The sequence below is a fragment of the Elaeis guineensis genome, chromosome 2 (genome assembly GCF_000442705.2).
Source record: "Elaeis guineensis isolate ETL-2024a chromosome 2, EG11, whole genome shotgun sequence".
Classification (NCBI taxonomy): domain Eukaryota; kingdom Viridiplantae; phylum Streptophyta; class Magnoliopsida; order Arecales; family Arecaceae; genus Elaeis; species Elaeis guineensis.
In genome coordinates this window covers 119498802-119526211 of record NC_025994.2, presented here as the reverse complement: position 1 = coordinate 119526211, position 27410 = coordinate 119498802, and the positions used below count along the sequence as shown (strand labels likewise).

General features: G+C 36.3%; 1 protein-coding gene across 1 annotated transcript; it reads right to left on the bottom strand.

The window, feature by feature from the left end:
• Nucleotides 1-4080: 4080 nt before the first annotated feature.
• On the bottom strand, nucleotides 4081-8646 carry LOC105036519 (jasmonoyl--L-amino acid synthetase GH3.5). Its single transcript, XM_010912281.4, has 5 exons — nucleotides 8367-8646; nucleotides 6928-7289; nucleotides 6735-6836; nucleotides 5431-6242; nucleotides 4081-4766 (listed from the first exon to the last, which is right to left on the bottom strand). The coding sequence occupies exons 2-5, from the start codon at nucleotides 7206-7208 to the stop codon at nucleotides 4222-4224; spliced, it is 1740 nt and encodes a 579-aa protein (XP_010910583.3). The 5' UTR covers nucleotides 7209-7289; nucleotides 8367-8646; the 3' UTR covers nucleotides 4081-4221.
• Between the last annotated feature and the right edge of the window lie 18764 nt (nucleotides 8647-27410).

Here is a 27410-nt window from a genome sequence, read left to right as displayed (position 1 = left end):
CACATGGATGTACCAAAAAGTATTGGTTTACTACTACTTTTTTTTTGGGACACATCCAGTTTAGTACCTTTTCACCTAAATTATTTGATACATGCAACAAGGCAAAAGAAAGAAAAAAGACCCAACAACAAATTGCTTTCAATTACACACCAGTGTTCACATGAATCTTAACATGATGGCTCCAAAATTATTGCGACTACTCAGTTGGGTGCATGAGTTGCAAGATTGAATGGTTACCTAAATGACAAAGAAAATGATGGTCACCATCATCTTCTTTTCAGATAGATCCACTGCAAAGGGTATAATGCCCCATAATTTGCACCAATGCTCCATGCTTTTTCCAGTAGCTTGGTTGATCGCTTAGTTAAGACCACAAATTGTTGTTATTGAGCACAGCTTTGGTCAAGGTAGAGTATAGAAGAAATCATAGTTTAACAAAGAATCATACCTTCCACTCAAATTCTTAATAAGAAACCTCTATCTATTGGTATTGTTGGACGGGGATAAATGGGTCCACTACTTTGAGCAAACGACAGAAAATATGCAAAAATATGTGCTCCCTCTGTTTTTTCAACTGACTAGTATCAATAATAATCAGGGGTAACGTCATGTTACCTCTTATTCCTACAAAAAAAAAAAAAAAATCCTCTCAAGCCCATTGCTTTTTTAAAAGTGCAATTAGACAAAAAAAAAAAAATCCATGACTGAAACAACAATCAAAAATCATAGATCATGCTCTCAATCAAATAAGATCACTGTCCAATTGATCCACATGCACTATCATCAGACGGTCTAATTTCTTCAATCACCATTGAGATTGCGAGATGATAATAATCGATGCCGTGCCGTGCTGTCATAGTACGATGTTCAAGTATAGATCCAGGTACATGGAATGTTTATATATATTTTATAAATTTTAAAAATTTTTCAATAAATGGTATGAAATCTATATGTTACAATTGAGACATGCCACCCAGAAAATAAGGCTAGATACCCCCAACCTATTTACTACAGTGCTTATTTAATGAGCATAAACCTGTCACTATCCTGAACCAAATCAAATTGCGGCATAACTCGCCAAACCTCAGTACATGGGAAAAAGGTAGGAAGAACCAAACGACGCCTGCTTCTGCGATCAAGTTGGAGCCTCACAAAAGGAGCCAGGAGGGTAGAAGCCCGGGCCTGAAGGGAGACAGATGGAAACACAAATGAGAGAAAAGAAAGGGGAGGAGAATGTAGAAGGAGAGGGAGCTGTCCCCATATGGGACTGTGGGAGCCCTCTCTATGATTCCTTTGAGCTGGCTTCTCTCTACTGCATCCTGGACCGCCACCTGATGGTCCTGCCCTTCTCCAAGGAGTCTGCGAGGCTCAGCGGAAGAGTCTGCGATGAGCCCGACGTCGAGGCCCTGAGGAGACAAGGAATGGTGGTGGTGGGGAGGAGGGGGAAGCAGGAGAAGGCTAAGAGGAGGAGAAAGATGGGATTGCGTGCCATGCGTAGTGCCATCGCTTTCTGGAGAAGGAAATGAAATGTAATCTATCTGTGCCACCTTTTCTCACTGCTTTTTGGGTTCTCTCTTTTACTTTGAATCTTTTTTTTTTTTTTTTTTGATGGAAATAGGTCGTAGCTGGGTGCTACCTTCTGTTTATTGAATTGGAGAAAGTTACAGATGTGTACACGGTGTGAGAACACAATCACAAGAGAAAGAGAAGAGGCAGAGTACAAGTTCAAAGGTAGAGAGGGATTCATTTCCAGATGCTGCTGGGATGAACTAAAGATTCGAGTCTAATTTATGGATATGAATTGTTCCATCAAAAAGATGATATCTATTTTGAATAGAATTGGATCAGTTGGATGATGATGATTGGTTTGTTTGATTAATCTCTTTCTCTGTGTCTCCCTCCCCCTCTCTCTCATATTTTTTAATAATATGATAAATCATCTTTCTTATAAATGAATGGATTCTGGAATATAATTAAGGATAATTCGAGCAATATTGGGTATAAGAAGGTAATAATTTAAGTGATGCAACTGCGAGGATCCTCTTCTGATTTCGATCTTCTGAACATCTGTATATTCTCTGCAATGAGAATTCTGTTTTTCAGATAAAAAAAGAGAATTCTGTTGGCACGCATTGATCTAAGTAATCTTGTACTTGAAAACTGCACACCAGAATAATTTGGTGCAACATTTTTTTACTCTTTTTGGTAGACTACAACATTATTTTTGAAACTTATGCAGTCACAGTGCCATTGATATCTAAAGACTGAAATGCCCTTCTCGAAATTCACTGTAGTAGTAAGTATAGAAAATATTATATGATGTATATGTCTGAAAATATGGCATCTAAATGCTTTAATTAAGGGAAGTAATGCTCATGTAAAGCTGCTGTTGATGCACGCCAAGATGTTATCAGAGGATCTTGGCTTGAATGCCTCTTTGTTTTAGATGGTAAGCGATTGATGATCTAGTTTGGTGTCTTTATGGGATTCTCTGTTATCAAGTCTCTGTGCCATCTTTTAATGTGGCGGCTAAATGTAGCATCCTGACCATCTACATGTTCTCAACCATACTCATTAGCCCCATTCCTTGCATGGTGGCAGATGGATACCAGATCATTCAGAATGTGGTTGGTGCAAGATATAAACCGCAGTTCCCACCCAATCTTCAACTAATTTGACCGAATATAACTAATCTATTACAGCCAAAAATTTAGCAGCAATCAATCGTGTTCTTGCTCAAGCTTGAAGATAATGAAATTTTGTATTCACAAAAGAAAAACTACTTGAAACTGTTTCAAATCCACACTTGATATTGACCAATAATAAATCACTCAAAGCTACACGGCTTTAATTAGGTTGCCTATAAAATAAAAGAAAACAAAACAAAATCATTGGAAGAAAGGAAATTAAAGAAAGGAGGCCAGAAAAAATATCTTATGATCAGTTGAACTAGGAACATCTCCAAGAATGTGGTTAGGTCGCATTTGGCACATGTTTTCAAGAATGCAGGTGAGTTTGAATCATCTCAACTTCATGCATATTCAAACCGGAAAATTCTGGTGCACATCATCTGTGTATCACAAAATGGCAGGTTATTGCTGGTTCTCTCTGGCGACGGCCGGAACATATCAGAATTCTGAATAAATTCTGCTAGCAATGTTTCTAAGGAAATTGTGAAGCCCTCGATTGGTCAATTGATCATAATCTAGTATAGTGTTGGAGATATATCATATGAGGTATGGTTAGGCCACTGGTCAATTGGATCGGGGCATGCGACCTGGTAGGTACTCTGCTAGGTGATAGGTCTTCTTGACCAAACTAATAAAAAATAGTCAAGCTATATGGATAACAGGGCCAAGAACATTCGAATAATGTGGTTCGAAAACAAGCGACACTTCTAAGAATGGCAAAAAATTAACTCTACGACTCATATATATATATATATATATATATATATATATATATATATATATATATATATATCTTGTTTTTATATGGGAAAATAAAGATTGCAAAACCTTTTTGCCAAAATACTAGTGTCCATGGACTCCACATGAGAAATTATTAGATGAAATTATTCTATCATCTAGTATATATGCAAATCCAATCATATGCTTGGTTTCTCATTAATTACATATCATGATCAAACAAGACTTTAGTAGGAAACTATTAACTGCTCTGAAAGCAACCACACTTCTGCTATAGCGATTCCCACCACCCCACACAGTGGTGGTCCCCAATACCATCATGGACCCACCTTTTTTTTGTTTTTTTTTTTGTTTTTGTTTGGACCACCTCTTCACTTTTTCGCACTCACAACCAGCATTTTTTTCCCTATTGTGGCCCACACTACCACGTTGGACCCCACCTCTTCACACTCACAACAAGGGCTATTATTTTTGGTTCCCTACCAAACCACGTTGAATCATACTTAGCAATTAATGGGAACCATCTGGCATGTGATCTTCAGCCTCAAGGCTCACCAACTTAAAAAAAAAAAAAATGCAGTTCCATCCAATCCAATCAAAGTTGTGATCAAGTAATTGTAACTGATTAGAGAAATTGGCAGAGGCAGGTGCATGGCCAGCAATTAAAAAGTAATATTTGTCCCCCTCATTTATTACATAATCAACCCTGAAAATTCTCCAAGGACAGCAAAATTTCAGGGAAGCTGAGAGGGCATAGAGAACAATATAATCACACAGCAGGTGTATCGCTTTTTCAGCAGCCATAGGCGGTACTGAAATAGCTCTTGATGACATTGTCGCACAGGATCTGCAAGATGTTGCCGTGAGATGGGCCTACAAAGCGGGGTGTCTTGAACTGGTTCATTGCAGTCCCAAGGCTCATACAATGTTCTAGAATCTTCCGGAAGGTTCCTTTCCCGACGATACGAAGCTCAAGCGGTCCGATGCCACCCGCCCTCCTTGAGGTGACATAGCCTCCATCCACAAAAGCCAGGTCCAAGCAATTGCAGCAGCTGCTCAGAACCTCTTCGCCGGCATCCGAGCTCAGCTCCCAGAAGATCACATAGTGGCCAGGGTGTGTTGAACCATCGATGTGGCTCGTAAAATCCACAAGCTCGAGCTTCTCCGCTGCTAGGAGCTTGGCCGCCTCCTCGGCGGCCACCATCACATCTTTCTCCGTGTTCTTGTCGATGTTGATGGATAGGACTACGTTTCTCCGGCATACATATCTCAGCTCCGGCGTGGAGTTATGGAACCCTACTACCTTTACGATGTCCCCCAGCCTATAGCGACATAGACCTGTGATCGGATGCAAAACCACGAAGACTATTGTCAGCAATTAAATCCCCACATAATAACTTCACTATTTTATTTTTTGATGATTAAGGAGGCAATTGTCACCATAATATTATTTAGGACGAGCACGGATCCTCTGTGGTGCAACTTAGCATGTGGTGCATTATACTGGCCGTCCATCCTATGATGGATGGCCAACAAACAAAATGCGCATGGGCATGATAAGTGCATACACATAGTATGTGTTGTTGGCTGTCCATCAAGACCGCACACTGCAGAGGACCGGTTTTTAGTAGAAGAATATACAAATAGAGGAGGAGAAAGGGGGGAAAAAAAAAGTCACTATGGATTACAGAAGCTCAATGAACCCATGAAGTTTCAGTGACATCAAACAGATCAGTACCTCTGTGTATGATACTTCACTGATTTTATATGGGCAAGTTGCATTAATGTTACAAGTTTCAGGTGATTAATAAATAATCAGCAAATATGGTAAATTTGTGATATTACAGGATATGAAAGATATCCAACGATCATAACTGAAGACACCTTACGAAACCGTGCACATTAGAGTTTCCAAGTTTTAATCCCAGCATTTCATTGGCTCGAAGGAATGAACAGTAAAAAATAATATAACAGGACAGAGAGAAATAACATAAATACATACCTGCAAAACTGGTGACAACAACTTCATACTCTTTGCCAACCTCAACTTCCGTAAGACCAACAGGCTCTGATTCTATGTAGTCATTGGAGGCAGAATTCTGCAACCCCTCAGGCTTTAGCAGAGGAATAAATTCAAAGAACGCAATGTTGGGAAGCACCGTAAAAGTTGCCAACTCGGGAGGCAGTCTCGGGTTTACATTTGCACCAACCCATCCCTCCGAAGCTCCATAATCAGCACATATCAGTGGCAAGCTTCCTGCGTAATGTCTTAATTTTTTCAAGTATGGTTCCATAGCTCCCGTCATAATGCCATAGACATATTTGGCATTGGGAAAAAGTTCTGGGATCACACCATACCAGTTGCTTAATCCCTTACATCTTTTGTATATGGAATCTGCCAGTGTGGGATTTGGAAATAGAAGTTTAGAAACAGCTGCCCGCACAGATGGGACAGTAATTCTGCTGGAGAGAACTCCATGGCTGATATCATGACAAAGATCTTCCCAAACCAGCTCAAATGTTCGAAATGCATTAACCAAGCTGTGGGAAAATTGTGCAAATACCCACTGCACTTCATCTGAGAAGATTAGCCCACATAGAAGGTGGCAATACAAAGACTGATCGGAGTGGGGACAGAATATAACTTCATCAGGACTGCAGCACTGAGACTGGATGTCCTTCATTATGCGTCTGAAGTGTTTGCTTCGGTAAATATTTGTTGTGGCTGCTGCAGCGGGAAGGCCCCCATTTGTTTTCATCTCCATGCTGCTGTAGATGAATTGTAAAGCTTTTCCATTCCTAATTGGGTATTCTCTGCAAAAAGATATTGTTGGTGGATTTGATATCTATGTTAAGTATTGTTATATCCTTCTAGTTTGTGATAAAATGGATGCAGAGTACAAGATTAATATGATATCTAGCCAAGGACATCTAACAAAACTAAGGATCGCATTGAAGGTTAAAATTATCTTTTCTATCAAAGTTCATGTTTGCTTGTCATGCATAGTTCAGAAGAAACGGGCTACTGGACTAAAGAAATATGACATAATAATATAAATATTGTCTGAAAAAGGAAAAAAAAAACATATAATTAACAACACTACATCTACTTCATTTAATCTGCAATATATAAACAATTTAGACATTGGAATAGAAATTTAGGAAGAAAAAAAATTCTGAAAACAGTGGTTCTTGAAGAACAAAGTCAAGTCTCACAAAATGTAACCTGAAGTTGGATAAACAAGGCAATCTCTAAAACCATACGCATTTGTTACAGGCATTCTTCAGTGTGAAAGAATTTCATACCGGTTCCTGAAAGCGAATGAAATCCTATATATCTGCACCGTCGTCTGAAGTAGCTCTTCATTGAATGGAAGAAACTTGCGCTTTCCCTGTGCCGTACCAGAACTGTAGCAAAGATAAGCTTTCCAGTTATCCGGCAATTGATACTTGGTACCCAAAAGAACAAAGAAAACAAGGAATCGCAAGTAACTAATACCTGACTGTAATCGCTGTTAAAGGTTTCCCAGTGAGAACGGGTGAAGTTTCTCCATCAAAAATCCTCTGAATGTAAGGCTCTAAATCTTGATGAGTGACCAGGGGAATGCGAGCCTTAAAAGTCTCGGGGTCGGTTCTTCCTTCAAGACCAAATTGTTGCAAGTACTCTGTCTCACCATTTTGTTCAAGAATCTTTCGCAGGGTCTCTCTCTGGACCCGGCCGGCATCCTTCGTCAGTATCTCGAACTCCTCTATGACGCTGTCGATGCTGAAAGCTGTCATCTTTTCTAATGTCAATGAAGCTGAAAGCTCTAGGAGATACGTCCAATAAACACTACCAATGCCAAGGAATCTTCCAAGTTACTGCTCCACACGAGAATAATTCAGATGATAAGCACAGAGAATATATTGCACTTGACAAAGACGCAACGAAATGCACAGCAACGGTCAGCTGACAAGAACCGGATCAAAGACTTCTATTTGCAATATAAACAAAATATAATTAAATACCGAATCAGAGAAGATGGAAGCACTGGATTCTGGAGGCCGATTTTAAGCAAAAACTGGCATTTAAAAATTGCGAGTAATTTTTGAGTAAAGAATCCATAAAGGCTTAATATTCCAAGCACAATATCAACTTAGATGAAAAAAAAGATAATATACTCCAGACCGAGTCAACTCGACTTAAATGTCAATTAAACCGTATATGCTTAAGCTCGAGTTTAAACCTTAGACTACTCATATAATATATATTATAAATAAAATTTATCATTAAAAATATATATAAATTTAAATAAGCTCACGAACCTTCAAGCTAAATATATAGAAAAATATATTAAATCAGCTCGAATAGCTCTCTAGCAACTAGACTCATTGCACGTCTGGACTTACAATTCTTCTAAAGAAACTACAGGAATGGGGTGAAAACGTAAACTGAACGACAGAACAAAACAAACGATCCTCAGCATACACAAGACGGTATATAGAAAAACGGAAATATATCAAGAGAGGAAGAACTTCATTAGCATTAAAAAGAGGAAGAAGACATCAAATTAAGCAGATGGAGGAATAAAAAACTTCATGATGTAGAGAAAAAGTAAAGGTCCAAAAGAAGAGAAAGGAATGGGAAAAGGAGAAACTTCTGAGTCAGATCGAGAAAAAGGCTTTCGAAGCTTTGTAGTATAATATTATAGATCACAGAAACATCGTAGGCATTCTCGAATGTACGGGTCTCCGAAATAAGAAAAAAAAAGGCACAAAAGAAGCACAAATATAGTGCAATAATTCGATCAAATGCTAGTTAAATGAAAAAATCTCTTCCAACAGACCTCGAAGAGAGCACAGTCCCGAGCTTTCAGTACCAAAGCTGCGGCCTTTCCAGAGAAAATATGAAATGAAGAGACGAAAACGATCAAAGAAATCAACTTAATGAGTTCTTACTTTTGAATTCAACTGGAGGAGCCTGAAGCCGCCTCGTGAGCTCAGCCCCCTCTTTAACTTCCCTCTGCTCTATTACTCGCTCTCTTTGGGTTGGACTTTGGAGAAAAGGTATAACGAGTCTACTCTATATCCGAGCGTGGTTCCTCCTTAAAAACCTAACAACAAGTAACCAAGCAAAAAGAGTTTTAAAGTCCACCCAGGATCATACTCTCATTCTATCTTACAAGGAAAAAAATGAAGGATTGGATTCTTTTCAGTTTTGCTCTCCCTCTCCGTCTTCTCCAGGCTTTGCTCACTGTGAAGAGTGGAGAGGGGAAGGTTCCCATTTTATAGGGCGAGGTTGCGAAGACGCCATGGAGGCCCACCATAGGCAAAGCCACTGGCTTTAAGTTGGTGATCTCGTGGGATATTACCTCACAGGCTGCCGACGTGATTGACCAGTGGACCGAGCACTCATGCGTGCTCTTTTTTTTTTTTTTTAATTGATAAACTAAGGAGCTGAAACTATATTAAGGTGGAGAGCAAATGTACGGAAAGCTATACCGAAAGCTATAGGATGATTATAATCTTTTTCAGTGGTATTAAACAAAGATTTCATTAGTGTTACTGAATTGATATAGAAATTAATGATACCACCAATAATCATATTTGCTTGATATATGCTGAACATATATGCTTAATATATATTTATCAAACAAAAAATTCATTAGTATGACTAAATTAATATAAAAATTAATGATATTAGCCGTAACCATATTTGCTCAATATTGCTGATATTGATGATAAATATTTTTTATAAGTATTGTATCCAATAATTCATTCAGGCTATTAGATTATGCTAATATGTTATTAATATTGGATATATGTTTATGATCATAATCTTTCTTAAAAGTAAAAAGATAATGATTCATGGTCTCGCTATATCATATTTAAATATCTAAAAATTTAATATTTTTCTATTTCTTCTTATATATAAGTTGGATTATGATCTTATTATTTTATAATAATATATTATTTTATTATATCAACATATATATTATTAGAATTTTGTATAATCATATTATATCATAATATTAACAATAAAATTTTAATTTTAAAAATAATTAGTATTTTATTTTTATTTTATTCTATTTAATTTTTATTATCTCTTTTATTATATCTCTTCCTGTACCAAGGTCGGAATCTAGACAAACAATTTTGTTCCAAAATGCGGTTTCCTGAACTCTAATCCTTTGATACAGAATACCTATAAGTTGCCTTTTTTTTTTTTTGGGTCCAAACTAGTTTCCATTTTCTTAGCTAACAAGTAACATCATAGAGAAATATATTTTTTCCCTCCACTTTTCCCGACCGAGACCAATATTTTACATTCGATGGTGAGATAAAATAAATGGAGCTGGTATTATATATTTAATTTGTACCGTCAATTTATTTGAAAAAGAGTCCAATCATAAGACTGGAGTAGGCAAGTAATGGCAGTTACTGACGTCATTAAAACGGAAAACAACGGTTACAGAGGGTAAAGTGCTAAAGTACAGTGGTCCTGTGCTCCATCTACACATCAAGTGACAAAATCACCCTACATATAAAAACAAATAAAAACTATCTTTATGTATATTATAAATATAATATTAAAGTTCTTAAGGTTTTCTCTTTTCTATCCCTCGTTGGATATGGATCCATTCGGAGGGTGTGGAATTTGGAAAAAGATATGATTCTCATCACTTTGCCCGACTACTTCATTAGACCATCTGGTTAGACATAATTTGGCATGATAGATAAATTATATTTTAAATTATCATATTTCGCATAAAAAATGGATGAGAGCAGGTAAAATAAGTGGTGAGTCCTTTGTCTACTTTTGTGAAAAAAATATAAAATAAATATTATTAAAAAATTATATTCATTTCCCATGTTAAATTTGAAGTGAATATAATCTAAAATTATTATTATTATTATTATTATTATTATTATTATTATTATTATTATTATTATTATTATTATTATTGATACAAATGGACGGTCACACTATTCAAATGCGAGGGTAGTCTAAGTAATCAAGGTACATAAGATCTCGTAAGGCTGGCATGCAGACATCCTCCTGCCTCCAGATCCAGTCCGTCGAGTGCTCTGCCATAAAGGTAGCAATTCAGTCTGCACGCTGTTCGTCTCCTGATAGACATGCCGGATGGACACCGCTACAGAATGATGAAGGAAAATCCAGATGTCCCAAACCAACGGATGAGCCTCCATCTAGTCCGGACCGTCCCGGATCCGGTCGATGATAGTGGCAGAATTGCCCTCGATGAAGATCCTCTCCGTCCAAAGGTTCTTACAGCAAAAATGATACCAACCCAAGCAGTATGAAGCTTTGCACCGGAGACAGAAGGCTCGAAGATGTGGGATCTTCCAACTACTAACAGTTGAGCATCAGGGCCATGAATGACGAAATTGGTTCCACCTCTGCCACCCCTAACACTGCCATCAAAATTTACTTTGACACTCTCCGTGGGAGGGGGCTCTCAGGAGATGTATAAAGCCTACCGGATCACTGCTAGTAGGGGTGCAAATGGATCGGATTGGATCGGATCATGAGTGACCTCGATTCGACCCAGTCTCTTGATCGAGTCCTAATGTTGGATCCAGACCCAATCCAATTGAAAATCAGATCGGATCGGATCGGATTCATAATAAAAAAATCTATCCTATTAGATTATTTGGATCGGATCGGATCCATATATAATCCGATCTCAATTTAAAAAAATTTGGATCCGGTTTGGGCCTAAATTCTGATCAGGCCTTATTCATATGATAAACCAACATATATGAAGTTTATGACGAAAAAATAAATATTACTTTATCTTGATAATTAATTTATAAATAATTTTTCAAAATCTCATAGTCAAATTGAGTAAAACTGTATGAAAAATAATAATACTATAAAAACATTTGAAATTTTAATCTCATTTAATTTGTTCTATAGTTTACATGTTAGATCAATACTGAATTTGGATCGGGTCAGGTCCGAATTTAGTAAATCCAGACTCGATCCGAAATATTGAATGGATCTAATTTTAGAACCCGACCTGACCCCACGAGTCCTTTAAAATGAGTTGGATCGGATCTAAGTGGGTTGGATGGGTAGGGTCATGGGTCGACCCGATCCATTTGCAGCCTTAGCTGCTAGTGCAGCATGGGAGTCCGCGGGATCATTATTTTTTGATGAAAATAAATATAATCTAAAATTATTATTTTTTGATGAAAATATCCTAACTTACATTATATTAATTTATACTAATTATATAGTATTATAATAATATATTATATAATTAATTAGTAATATTTATTAATACATTGATATATTTATTAATAAATATTAATGATTAATAATATTTATTAATTATCTATAAGTAAAATATAAGATTTATTAATAATTATTATATTTATTTATATATAAAAATATATTAAAATTTATTTATAATATAAAATATATTGTAATATATATATATATATATATATAATTAATTTAAAATTTTTTAATTTATATACATATATTTTTATATCCAAAATAGTTAATATTGACAGCATTTATATAAATGAGCCATAAATGGCTAATAAATAAGCTAAAAAATTATTATTTTAATTATTTATTCAAAAATATTATTAAAAATTTAACAATATTTTTCTATACTTTTATCTCCGACCATAATTATATTTTTTGATGTAAAATTTTGAAATAATTTTTTCATCAATTATAATTATTTTTTAGATAAATAATTTTTATGAATCATTAGATTATCCAATCAATCAAGGAGCGTTTGTTTTTTTTCTTTTTCAATTCTCGGTTTTAACTATTCTGTCTCCTTCCTTTGGGACAACGAAATCGTGGCACTCGGGATCATCGAAGATATGAAACATGCCATCATCATTTCAGATCATCACCACATTGCCATGGCCAGCGATAGGGGAACGAGAACATATTGACGGCAGCAGCACGAATGACCACCTGACACGTAGACGTCTCGGCATGGGGTCCAGCGTACACAGCTACATTTTTCCTTTTTTTTTTTCAGAAAAAAGGATTTGATATGCTCATCTACTTTTCTTTTTTCCGCATTTTTTTAATTCCCATTTTGTTTGCCGCGAGACAGACATAGATTAGGAACTACCCTCCTGGAAGGATATAATTACGAAATTACTACGGTGGATTCCGGAAATGATTCGTGAATGGGTTCAGGTTATTTTTTTCACGCGAAAGAGTGAATATTGATGCCCACAGCCCTCAAAGCATTCTTAATTTTATCTTTCATTTATCTGTATAGATCTTATAGCAACTATTGTAAGATCCAATGATATATATTATAAATAAAGATGAATTATTCTTTCCAATGAAAGAAACCATTCGAACATTTTTCGAATATAAAAAGTCACCGGTGGTTGTATCTTTCATACGAAAAAAGATCCACCTTCTTTCACACAAATCTACTATTAAATCAATAATTGACACTTCAAGATCTATGCAGATGATGAATAAAAATGTTTAAAATATTTCAAGATCTGTGTGAGATGCAATTCGGTGGATAACACCAAAAAAAAAGATAAATCATCTTCTTTTTTTTTTCATGCTAAACATACAATCCGAACCCTATCAAGCAAGTAGATGGCTGATTGACTGTAGACTGTAGGATGTTTTTCCCTCTAAAGTGGTGACATAGACATATATTTTTATTGAAAAATTCTTAAATAGATTTACTCTACCACATATGTTGTAGATAAAATCAATGAAAAAATATCACACACATATGATGTAGATAAAGCCAATAAAAAGATGCCATGCCCATGCAGCATGCAGTGGTGTGTTGAGTAGTTAAACGATGGTGTGTTAAGATAATTGCAAAGTTAAACAATCGTATGTTGAGGAGATTCTAAAATTTTTAAATTCAAAATATTTATGTGGTATTACGTGTGATAGACTAATCTATCTAAAAATTTCTCATTTTTGTAGGTCCACGTTATATCTTTTGAAAGCTGAAGATGCTCCAACATGTAGATGAGAAAACCCGGAGTACTCAGCATCGACTGACACGCACGTGCCCCTCGCTGGCATTGGGGAGAGGAAAGCCCAAATCACAACAGAGCGAGTCTACCACAAAATAAGTGGGAACCAGAGGTTCCACTGCGAAATGAATCATGTGAGATGGATGTGCTTCAAGTCCTCCATCACAAAATAATTCCAAACCCAAACCCCTCCTAAGAAGTGCCAACCAATTAAGGTACAATTATTCGGCACAATATGAGGACTCATAAAGCCTTTTAGATAGGGTTGTACTTAAGAGATCGCATCATTTTGTGCCTATGTCTAACTTTCTATCCAAACTTCAAGGTCCAAAAAAACTCCAAACACAAGTATATATCTAACAATTCTTCTAGAATTTCCAATTGTTAGAATAATGAAACCTCTTCCATCACCCAATGGTGATGCGGGCAATATAACATAAACAACTATAAGAAAATCTATTGACACACATCTGTATTGTAAGTGGGAGTTGTCATGTTTGTTTTAAATTAACTTTGCAACAAAACAAGGTCCAAAATGAACTATGCATCGTTTATTGAAAAATTACCACACAAATAAAGAAAAAAAATTGGCCTCATGTCCACTTGTACTTATTTGCATAATCATAGCCATCATTACTTTGAAAAATATAATCCCTCATTTTTCTTCGAGTAACATTGTCCATCATTTTTACAGGCTAATGCATGTAGCTTTCACGTTTGAGGGAAGCGGGGCCAAACTTTTACTCAGATATTAGCTGCCAAATACTCGAGAAGGTGGCATTTTCACAGTATTTTCAAAACCATATCCATGACACAAGCAACCAATTATGACCACAAGACCCGGTGATAAATTGCCAAGTACCAAACTTGAATGCTGTGTCCAACATGTGAAACAGGAGCGACACTAGATTTTCAAACGCATCTACATCCTGCAAGTATTGGCAACCAAGAACTCCAATCCATCTCATCACATCGGTAAACATCAAGAGAGAACGACTCAGATACATCACGTTAGATATTTGCACGCAAATTTTAATTTCCATATGCACAGTTCTTAATTTGCTTTTTTGGGTAGCCTCGAAGTTGGAAGTCCTTTCTACTGCTCCTTTGGATGCTCCTCTATCTTTGGACTCACATCCTTAGTTCCCACTTGTTTTCTTCTACAAATTTGGTCGATTATGAATGTGAACCACATGCAGCTTTGAGCAAATCAACTCAATTTTAGACTTTGGCATTCTTGCCAGTTGGCCAGAAGAAATTACGAAATCAGCTATAAGCTGCTATCTTGAATCATTTACTTGTTAACTTAAATATTTATTTGTGCAAACCAAAGCTTTTAGTATTATATATCGAACTTAATTTATGAGGCTTTCCATTGAAAATATATACATACACATACACACACAAAGCCTTTAGGGTTTTCTCGCATTTATACCCTTGCAAATATATAGTATTGCATTTATTGCTTAAAAATCACTTTTATTCATCATACACTTACAAAAATACCCATTTCTATCAGATTTTTGGCTAACAGTGCCAACAAGTATCAATTTTAAGCATAAAATAACTATATTTCCTTTTCGTATTAAGACCCTAAGAAATTTTAGCATTCATTTTGCATTTGAAGAGTTATTTCTGTATAAAATTTTTAAAGATATTTATACAAAAGGATAACAGAATCTTTTTTACTGAAAATAATTGTCAACTTGGACAGCTTCCATGGCGCAATCTTTTTATTTTCCCGTACATAAATTTGCCTTATTCAATTATCACCTTTGATTTGCATCATCAAAATCTCTAACCCAATCATATCCTTTGCAGCCATGCGTATTTGATGAACAGTTCCTCGTCCATTCCAAGTTTATGCGTCACGAATTAATCTTCGCCATACACCACTCAGTGCTGTTGGCACACTTGTTTTAATTATATATGTCTAGTTGAACAACACTTTCTTGTGCAGATATCTTTTTAGTTTCTCCCATTGCTTGTAGCTCTCCTAGAAGTACAAAGTCTTATGGCCTTTACTTGCTTTCTTGGTCTTTTCATGCTCCTATTCCTTGAAGACAGTGTCGTGGTGCTCAATTATATATATTTGGAAGAATCCTACATGCAACTGGATTAGCATCATCTTACTGCAGACACATGTTAAACTCAGGAATGTTGGAGTGGAATTAATCCCCAGTTTGTTTGCAGGTTATGTCCGAGACCCTGTAACGAGGCTGTACTTGTGTTGAAAGGACTTCTTACTCCCCTTTGCATGACATTATATTAGTTAACACTAACGCCAACAGGTTCAGCTTTTGGCTATTTAAGCACTTTGTTCTCTCATACAGGCTTTGTTAAAGGTGGTATGCATCTCAGCCATCCAAGATTGTCAAATCCCTCTGTATGGGTAAAGATCAAAGATTTTGATCTGTTTAACTTGCTTTTGTTTCGATTGGTGGCCTTAATTAGACCTGTCAGACAAGTGGTGCATGCAAGGTTTTGTCCCACTTCACAAAATTACAAACGAACCAGCCATTGCCCAATATTTTAAGCTTGGAAGTGATTGAGTGGGAACGCAAAGTTCCAGAGCATTTGTAGTGGGTTTGGAGTTGGACCACCACCAAGAACTGAGAAGGACAAGGACACGCACTTTGAGTTTAGAAAGCATGCTCATGAGGTACAATCATTGCCCAAAGTAGTCAATGGGTCTGGGATCCAACATCTATGTGGATGCCACTGTCAAAAGGCAAGGCCAAGTTACGAGTACTAAGCTTATGGTGCAGGTTGGCAGCTTTTCTTATCCTGCAAGTGGAATCTAACCAAGTATCAAGGTGGTATACGAGGCAGTAAGTTCTGAACCATTACGTGATACTCCCACACAATGGAAAATAAGTTCACCTAGAAAGAATGCACATTCCAATCCAATCTACCAGAACTTTATTTGGTCTGGGTTTATGCAAAGGCTGACCTTGATCGATATCGATCCAAGTGACTTCTAACACTAGCCTCTGGCTAGGAGAAAGATTTGAATATCAAAATGCCAAACTAGTTGGACAAATTTTAGCTTATTGGAAGCAAAGCATGAGACATCCACGATATAGCAAGCTTTATTAATTGGACCAAAATAGGATACAGCAAAATTATAGCAAATTAACTTCGAATTACTGCAAATATTTCGATAAAATATCCACATCGGGTGAGATGGAGAGACTAAAAGTTCTCAGAAGAGCGGCCACGTTTTGCTCGTGAATTACTTTAGCAAGAAAGATCCAAGTACTTAAATGGAGCATGATCTCATCCCATTGGAAGGTTCTAAGTACCTTGTTGAGGCCAGCTAGAAAGCCATTCTCCCAGACCATAGTCCAGTCTCCTCGCGCATGCAAAAAGATAAAAATGATGCTTGAGACATTCAGAAATTAAAGTCCTATGTTACCAGAAAGTTAGAAAAGCTCAGGTGTTGGACGAGTTTTAAAGTGAAATATACTGCATGACAGATTAGTCGGCAATATCTGTAATCCTTCTAGAGTATGCTAATTAATTAAAAATTAGAAGTTGCTTGACCAGATCTTTTCTGCCAACTTGGAAAATGGGAAAAGCTACCTTCCCCTGATATGAAATTAAGGCTTTTAGATTGGACTTTCTGCTACTAAAGCAAATGGTGTCACCTCAGGTCCCAGACAAAACTACGTGTAATTTAGGGGAAAAAGCAAAGAAGAGACACATTGCATGCGACATGGAATCAATTGACCAAAAGAACCAATACTTAATTTGCATGCAACTCTTTGATTGACTACTCAAAATTTTTACAGAAAAAGGTTTCATTTGTATTTATAATTCTTTTCTATCTACTTAAACGTTTAAAGTTCACGGGTTACTTAACATGACATCACGTGGAAAAATCACTGTTGCAGGTCAGTCGGGAGACTTGCAGACGTACGTGCAAGCTTTCTGTGTAACATACTAAGATCACTAATTGAAGATCTTCATAAAATCACCTACTATATAAAATATCCTGCAATTAAAGTTGGCCACAAATGAAGCTATCCAATCTACAGTCTTATAATTCGCCCCCTTGAAGACATGGGCAACTTCAAAGACATGACCACAAGTGTCAGTGGTCATGTACCTTTCTTTGACCCGACCCCCCCCCCCCCCCCCAACCACCCCCCGAAAAAAAAAGAAAAAAGAAAAAGAAAAGTGCATTTTCAGTGGATTATTTTCTTGGTACAAGCGTTTTAAGTGGATTAATTTGATGGCAAAAGCTAACGCCATTTGCATTCAGATGTCACCGTCGCAAGCTTCACGTGCAGGATGAGGCGAGCACCGGGCTTTCGGTCTCACTGCTGAGCCCAGATTGGCCCAAGACTGGACCATCTTTTTGATCTAATTTATAAAAGATTCTGAGTCTATCGTGCGTCAACTCCTCTCTTGGTCTCAAGAAAACGCTTCGTAGGAACCAGTGAGTCACAATTCCTTTTGATTTTCTAATGGAAATTTGGTGTGGTGCTGGGTGGGGTTGAGCCACATGCTGGTTCGGCAAATTATTATTCAATACTTCTTGTCATATATCGGTCCCTTGGGATTTGAGTAGTCTTCCATTGCACCATGCGGCAAGAAAAAATTTTCATATAATTGAACAAGCATAATAAACTTGTTATTATTGGTCAATGACTCCAACATAGCAAAATCTCATGAAATATTAGCCACTATGCGTAAATAACAGCTGTTATATGCATTGTTCAGCTAAAGAAGTATTAAAGCCCTTGTGATGGCACTCTCACCACCGCTGGTTGGTAGGTAAAATTCTTTGTTCACCACCCGCAGTGTAGAAAATCTAATATAGAGTGCACCACCTCATCCGATTGGACCACGTAACGATTATTTTTCAGCACGTATTTAATACTGCAGTTCTAATTTTTCGTTTAAAATTTTGAATGACGAAAATACTTCTTTTCTTTTAAAAAAATTATGACATCCTATGCTAGTATTATGATATTCTGCATTGAAATTATGATTTTCTGCACAGGATGTCATAAAGAAAAAAAAGATATTTTCATCATTGAAAAAATTATAAAATTTTTAAATGACAAAATATCTCTATCAAAATTATAATATTTTATGAAAAAATTATGACATCATGTGCAGAAAGTCATAATTTTAATATAGGATGTCATGATATTGGCACAGAATATCATAATTTTTTCAGAAGAAAAAGAATATTTTTGTTATTCAAAATTTTAAATGATAAAATAGAACTGCAGGTATTAAATGTACGTTGGAAAGCGATCGCCATATGGTCCAATTGGATAAGATGGTGCACTTCACATCGGATTTTCTACACCACGGGCGGTGTACGAAAAAATTTCTCTTTTGTCTAGTTGCAAATAGGGTTGGAATTGGGCCCGAGCCTACATAAAGTATGTTGGGACAAGCCAACCATGTAGGAGGGCGAAAAATAATTGAAATAAATTTTTTGCCATACTTAGTCCAATAAATGTGAAAATCAAGTCTAATTTCTAGCCGGAAGCCCAAGCCATGAAACTGCTCCATTCTTGACCCAAATTCATTATTAGATTTTTTTGCAGGAGTGTTTCTGATTAGGCTCAAGCATTTTGAGTCAACCAGGCTAAGAATTTCGGGCTAATTCGAGTTCAGCTCAGAGCTTTGGATAAAAGAGGTTTAGATTTATTGCACTTTGGGCAAGACCTGCGGTGGAGTAGGCATATGGCTCGGCCTAACATAGTCCAAGCTTGGAAAATAAATAAGTTGGCATTTAAAGACGGCATATGTTATATTTGAAGATGACTCATTGACTTTAGTTTATTGACTCTCCAATCACTTTACTACCGATGCTAATGGCCATCTCTTATTAAGAGATCATTGGAGAATAATTGCTCCTCTTCAGTCTTACAATATTACATATTTTCATAGAGGGACTAATAGTATAGCTGGTTGAATGACAACATATGTAGCTAATTATATAGGAATTATTTTTTGGATTATTTTATCGGAGTTTCTTAAGTTTTTTAAAATATTTAATTTTTTGATTAATTTACACAGTTGTATCTTTATTAGAATGGTTTAATACAACTAGATTTACCATAAAAAAAAAAAAAGAAAAAGGAAAAAAAAAAGAGGGTACCTGCAGTCATTTAACACAGCATTCCTAGAGAAATTCTAAACGAAGACAATCACTTATGATGTCTTCCTACGTGACAGGGACACACACCGCACACTCCACTGAGTTGGATTGCCGTCCTTTAGGCCTTCTCATCTTGACTACCATCTTTTTCCGCCTCTCTAGTGCCCCTACTTTCGTCGCCTTTCTTTGACTCGGAACGTGGACCGGGCCACCGAGATCACCATGATCCCCCTAAGAGATGGACCGTGGATGCCGTCCGAATAATTCATACCGTTTTTTGGGAAAAAAATATATAAATTACTATACTCAGTCGGCAGCCAATTACCCCAGGATTTTGGTAAGCCATCCCTTCAATGGAATATTTTCCAAAGTTGATTATAACTTGCCTTCCTTGGTCCAAACTCTCTTTCCCCCCAATCTTGAGCCGGCAAAATCGTGTATGGATCTTGTAATTGGATGTTTGAACTTGAGTCGTCGTCATTCCTCACGAGTCTCAATCGTTTTGCAATGTATTCAGACATGTAGGCGTTGCCCTAATCCACTGACATGCAAACTTGTCTTATCCAAAATGATAACTGTGCATATCTAATTTTATAAATGTTGACAAGTTATAAGGTTTTGTTTGCAAAATGCAACTTCTAGATTTGATATCCAGCAGAAATAAGAACCACCAAGTTAGGAATCAATTCAAGAAAAAAAAAAAAAAAAAGAGATAAGATTTGGCTAAGAAGAAGAAGAAGAGAGAGAAAAAGAAGAAGAAGAAATATAAGCTTGAGCTTGACTTGATGCGAGAGCCTGTAACCTTCCTTAAGGATGTTTTTTCTTTTTTTTTTTTATTTCGACATTGACCTTTTAAGATCTAGCTATGAATTGGTCTAAAGAAGGAGAAGAATATAGAACTTGACATGGTATATATATATAGTATAAGCACTTGTTTATCCAGCTTGATATATATTATCGACCCTTACCCTATCTACTTATGCTCCTAGAATCAATTGGTTATTGAACACTATATAGGATCTACTAGAGGGTATAAGTTAGCAAGATCCACTTAGTTATCCCATCACATCATGAAGAAAAATAATAGTTGCAGGATGCTGCGGGGATCCGCAGATTTATATGAATGTTTTATTTATATCTAATATACTAAGCTCACAGTAAGCGGGTATCACCTATACCTCTAACTAGATGTTTTGCAGGAATTTTAGTGTACTCTATTATTTCCCAAAGAAAGTTATCTATGGAAGCATAAGCTTACTTTGTAACAGTAAAATAAAAAAAAAAATCTTGTTAATTAGATATTGTTGCTCTTAAGTCATTCAAGAGTTAATAATGTCACTTTCTTCACCGAAAAAAGGTGTGCTTTAAGTGGATTTGATGGCAAAACCTAATGCCACATGCATTTAAATACCCAATACACTTTCTTTGAGCAAGTAGTGTTTATACCAGTACTACTTTTTCAAAGGTGGAAAATGGGCCGGGGCCGGCACAAGACCCATTGGATCAGGTAGTTTTGGTTTCGGACTAGCCTATCAGCCCGAGCCAATAACCCAATTCCATCTTGGCCTAATTTATTGTTGGATCTTGTGCCATGAGTATTGCGGGTCAAGAAATTCTTTGTGCATCGTGGGCGGTATAAAAAAATCTAACATAGAGTATACCATCTCGTCTAATTGATCCACATAATTATTACTTTCCAAAGCGTATTTAATGTCTGCAGATCGGCTTTTTCATTTAAAAATTTTATATGATAAAAATATCTCGATCTTTTGAGAAAAAATTATGACATTCTGTAGCATAATATAGCCCAAGGTGTCATAATATGGCTTAAGATATCATAATATTAGAGAGACATTTTTGTCCAATCATTTTTATCGTGCATTTAATATCTACAGGTCGATTTTTTCATTGAAAAATTTTGAATGACGAAAATACCTCTGCTCTTTAGAAAATATTATGACATCTTGTGCATATTATGGACACACGATATCATAATATAGATATAGAATATCATAATTTTTTCAAAGAGCGAGGGCATTTTTATCATATAAAATTTTTAAATGAAAAAGTCAACTTATAAATATTAAATACGTATTAGAAAGTGGTGACTATATGGATCAGTCGGACGAGACGGTACACTTCACATCGGATTTTCTACACCACCGATGGTGCACTAAGAATTTTGCATTGTGGGTCAGGCTCGATAATCTTGGGCGAACTAAGCCAAAGCCAAGGAAATATATTTTTGGTGAAGTCGAGGTCAACCAGCCTTTCTGTTAATTAGATTTTTTAATTGTTAATTAGATTTTGTTGCTCTTAAGTCATTCAAGAGTTAATAATGTCACTTTCTTCACCGAAAAAAGGTGTGCTTTAAGTGGATTTGATGGCAAAACCTAATGCCACATGCATTTAAATACCCAATACACTTTCTTTGAGCAAGTAGTGTTTATACCAGTACTACTTTTTCAAAGGTGGAAAATGGGCCGGGGCCGGCACAAGACCCGTTGGATCAGGTAGTTTTGGTTTCGGACTAGCCTATCAGCCCGAGCCCACAACCCAATTCAATCTTGGCCTAATTTATTGTTGGATCTTGTATCATGAGTATTGCGGGTCAAGAAATTCTTTGTGCATCGTAGGCGGTATAAAAAATCTAACATAGAGTGCACTATCTCATCCAATTGATCCACGTAATCATCACTTTCCAACACGTATTTAATGCCTGCAGATCGGCTTTTTCATTTAAAAATTTTGTATGACAAAAATATCTCGATCTTTTGAGAAAAAATTATGACATCCTGTGGCATAATATAGCCCAGGATGTCATAATATGGCTTAAGATATCATAATATTAGAGAGATATTTTTGTCCAATCATTTTTCATCATGCATTTAATATCTGCAGGTCAATTTTTTCATTGAAAAATTTTGAATGACGAAAATGCCTCTACTCTTTAGAAAATATTATGACATCTTGTGCATATTATGGACGCACGATATCATAATATAGACATAGAATATCATAATTTTTTCAAAGAACGAGGATATTTTTATCATATAAAATTTTTAAACGAAAAAACCAACTTATAAATATTAAATACGCATTAGAAAGTGGTGATTATGTGGATCAATCGGACGAGACAGTGCACTTCACATCGGATTTTCTACACCACCGGCGGTGCACTAAGAATTTTGCATTGTGGGTCAGGCTCGACAATCTTGGGCGAACTAAGCCAAAGCCAAGGAAATGTATTTTTGGTGAAGTTGAGTTCAACCAGCCTTTCTGTTGAAGAGAAATTTTTTGTACATCATCTACGATGTAGAAAATCTGATGCTGAGTACACTGCTTCCTTCGATTGAATCACGTAACCATCGCTTTCCGATGCATATTTAATGTCTGCAAGTTGATGTTTTCGTTTAAAAATTTTATATGATGAAGATGTCCTTCATGATAAAAATTTTTAAACAAAAATATCAATATGTAGGTATTCAATATGCATCAAAAAATGATGACTATACGATCCAATCAAAAAAAATGATATACTTTATGTTAAATTTTTTATGCCGTCGGTGGTGCACAAAAAATTACTCTTCCATTGAAAGTAGCTCAGTTGGGTTGGGACCATGAGCTTTGGACCGGACGCTGGCTCGGGATTTGAAAAAAAGTTGTGTTGCAAATTTAGCCCAAAGTTTAATTTTTTGGTAAAGAATCCAGCCTAAATTTCAAGACTCGTGGCAGCATAATAGCCCAGCATTTTGGTCAGCCATTCACCGACCTTCATTTCGTTCCATGGAAATTATTTCCAATGATTAGTTGATTGTGATTGATGCAAAAGACTTGCTCTCCAGTCAAAAAAAGATGCAAGACTTTAGGCTCATGCGTGTATCCTCAGGCCTTCCGTGGTCCCGACTCTCGTTTTTTTTTTTTTCCTGCGAATGGACAATTGCGTACCAATCAAAGTAATTGGATGTTGGATTTCTAAATGGTCGGCATTCCTCATGAGTCTCGATGGATTTTTAATGTGTTCAAACATGCAGGCATTGCCTTGATCCACAAACTCGTCTTTTGTGAGTTAGGAATAATTTATAAATGCTGAAAAGTAATAAGGTTTTGTTTTGTAAAATGCAGCTTGTAAATTTTGTATCCAGCGCAAGTAAGACACTAAATTAGGAAGCAGGTCATGAAAAAAAAGCATGGGAAGATTTTGTCGTGGTATGTATGTTGAATACGGAACTGGACATGATATATTTGTTGATAGATTGACATACAAGCTCAAGCTTGACATGGTGCATATGATATGCAAGTTCATGGTTGTCTAATATGAGCAGATGTAGTCTTCCTTTTGGGTTTTTCTCATGACCTTGGCCTCATTATTCATTAGGCCCAAACTATCAATTGATCAGAAGAACCATTTATATGATGTCAGACCAACATACAAACTCAATCTTGTCTAGTATGAGGCTATGAGCATCTCTAGCCTTCCTTTTGGGTTTTTTCTTGTGACATTGGCCTCATTAAGTCCAAGCTATGAATTGGTTTAAAGAGTCTCAAAGGCTTGCCTCTGTTAGTCTGGAGCTCGAGAACTTTTGCAAGCCCAAATAGTGCATACATTATTTTAAGTCTAATGCTTTAAAATAGTTTGCCTCTTTTAAGTAAGTATATATATGGTACTAAATCTGATTTGGTGCTCATCCCTGGTACTAGCTGAGGCAAGCGTTGCAGTATTCTTGGTCAGAGCCGATCCCGGGGAGGGTCGAACTGGGCAACCACTTTAGGCCTCAGATCCTGCATTGATGTTCCAATGGGATGCAAAAATAGTTTTCTATAATATTATAATAAAAAATAATTAAATAAGTTAATGATAGATTTTACATATTGCTTAACGAACATATTTATAAGAAATTATTGCATATAGATTAATTTTTTAATGATAATTGATGTTTAAAGTATGCTAATTTTTAATAGAGAATGTCTTATTTTTTCATTTGGCCCGAGGTCTAAAAAATGTCAGAACTCTGTTCTTGGTTCTTTGGTATCCGCATAAAAACCCTCGCTTTGGTGACGTCTTATCATCTCTCCTCGTTTTTATTATGTTTCAAGAAGGATGCTGAGTAATTTTTCCCATAAATTTCAATATTACCGCTTTTAACCATCTTGGAGAAAGAGCACAGGCGGGGATGTGGAGGAACCATGTCTTGCCCAGTGCTTACTATTTTGGGCTTCCAGCGCATATTTGCAAGCAAACGATTGGTGGAATCAACTACTATTCCTGTATTCCATCAAAAAATGAGTGCTTTAAAATAGTTACACTGCAACTGAAACCCGATTAGAACTAGTTTATTCAAAGTCCTTAATAACATTAATGTTATCACAATAACAACACTTTCTTAAAACCGCAACCAACAATTATAATGATTGAACGAGGCAAATATTATTTGCCAATATATCCCTTCCCGAAACTATTATCAATTTCCTTAATGATTACATGTTAAAGCAATCGTCTAGATTTGTCATCAAAATGATTACAACCTCAAATAATTGCCTGTGCCAAACATTTTTGCATTTTCAAAATTTAAAAGAAAAAAATGCACACAAAATGTATTTCAGGTTGTAAAAACCAGAAATATGATATTGTGAGGCAACCTAAATGGAAAGGGGAAAAAAATAATGGATAGAAAGACTTATTAAATAAGAATTTTTTTAATAAACAGTGTAAATTTTTTATGCTAATGGGATAGTTGTTACGATGGAATCCATTATGACCTTCCTCATGTTGCTATCGTAATAATCTATCTAATACATTAAAGGAGAGTTTGGTGCACTCTCGGAACACCAAGTGCCGAGCTGAGGTTGGGCCACATGTCGAGCATGCATGTGTCGATGCACATGTTATGCTATGCCATGACTATAGTCAGATCAGGGGCAGCTGGGCCTAGAGGTGAGGGATGGTGCCATATATCCCTTAGGTGTCTGAAGGTTCAGCTGAAAATAAAATAAAAAATATCAAATAGTGAGAGGAAAAAAATATTGAAAGAAGAAACAAATTAAAGCTGATCAGTGTTCCTTACCATTTGATTTAATAGGGAGGTAGTGGAACAGTCAACTAAGTGTATTTTAGGAGCTGAATAAAAAATTCAAAGCGAAAGAATATTCAATCCGATGGTAAGGGATGCTATTGGGATTCAAAATCGAATTAATGATGATGTATGTTTTTTTACCGCGGTTAACAGGCCATTCAGAAACAAAAAAGAAAAAAAAAAAAAAAAGAGAGAAAATGAGGTGATGGGGAACAGTTTAAAAAATTGAAAAAAAAAAAAAAAAAAGAAGAGATAAAAGTGGTGATGAAGGCTTCCCTTATAAATGTCGTTCCGTATCTGAAAGGTCAGTTGAAAATAGAATAAAAAATATTAAACAATGAGAGAGAAAAAATATTGAAAGAAGAATCAAATTAATGTTGATCAGTGTCCCTTGCCCTCCAATTTAACAGGGGAGGCAGCAGAACAGTTAATGGGGTGTTTTCTAGGAGTTGAATAAAAATTTAGAGCAAAAAAATATTCAATTAAAATAATAAGTGATGCTGTTGGGATTTAGAATCGAATTAATGCTGATGTATATTTTTTATCCCGATCAACAGGCCATTCATAATCAAATTAATGCTTATCGATTGCCGTCGGATTTAAGTGAGGATTCAGGAGATTGGGATATCAGATTGGAAGGAATAATCTAGATGAATGCAGATCGAAAAGCAACGGGGTGCACCGGATGCTTGACAGTAACTAGTCATTTCAATATGGTCCAACCAATGGGATCAAGTTTGCCTCTAGGATTTTATCTTGTTGTGTGTCATTCTCGATTGTGATCAAGGTGAGCTCCTTATGCCTTGATCGTTTAAGCACTCACCAGAGGAACTAATGGGAGGTTATTACAGGGACTTTGTAGCGTTTCTTTGCCATTCTACATTATCTGAGTTAGAAGGGATTTGTTTCAGCGTTGACAACGTAAGCCTCCATTTGTTTGATTTTTTTTTTTTTTTTAGATTCATCAGAGCATTGACGTATTGCTGTTAGTGGATGGCGGCCATCGTCAACCAACGTGGCATCATGTGAGATGGATTGGGCCGATTGAGGGATTAACAAAGAAAAGAAGAGTGAATAGATCGGTTCAGAAAAATAAAAAGGGACAGAATATACCTTACGGTTTGTGGGGGACAAATAAATAAATAAATAAATAAATATATATATATATTCATAAATTATTAAAAATATTTTTTCTCTGATTTCAGCTGGATATACCGGTACATTACAATCTATGGATTTTCCAGTTGATGATGGATTTCTTTTATATTTAAATCCCGTCGCGAAGGGTGGGTTCGGCGCCAGTGGAGCTTTATTTGAACTCGTGTTTTCACTGTGTAAAAAGGATGCGTCTATGTTTGCAGGTGGTGCACGTACACGTGTGACACAATGGACCATAACCACCACAATGACTACTGAGACATTATATCAAAGCAGTTGCTTTTAAATGTCGGCATATCTGCGGGAGATTGAAATCAACTATTGTCTAAGCACGAGAGTGCATGGGCAAATGGCTCTTCCAAGCCACGCAAAGCTGGTTGGGTTGAGGGCCACTGAACCCTAACCCAAATGGGTCACCATTGTACCCAAGAAGGTGATTGAATGGTGTTGCTGCTAGAATCTGAGGTCACTCGAGATTGGTACAGGTATGAGGTGCTGACGAGGTTGGATGCCTCTTGAGGTAAAGTAGAGAAGTGTGGTGAAGCAACCGCACTTGGAGACGTAGCTGTCCGGACTTTTTCGAAGTGGGGTTGCCTTAAAAATCAAATCCACTTATTGGAGATCTTT

Excerpts from the sequence above, each read along its gene's own strand:
- LOC105036519 (XM_010912281.4), bottom strand. The coding sequence starts at position 7,208 with ATGACAGCTTTCAGCATCGACAGCGTCATAGAGGAGTTCGAGATACTG. Across the intron at positions 6,837-6,927 it reads TTAACAGCGATTACAGTCAG|TTCTGGTACGGCACAGGGAA; the intron begins GTATTAGTTACT and ends TCTTTGCTACAG. Across the intron at positions 6,243-6,734 it reads TCATTCGCTTTCAGGAACCG|AGAATACCCAATTAGGAATG; the intron begins GTATGAAATTCT and ends ATCTTTTTGCAG.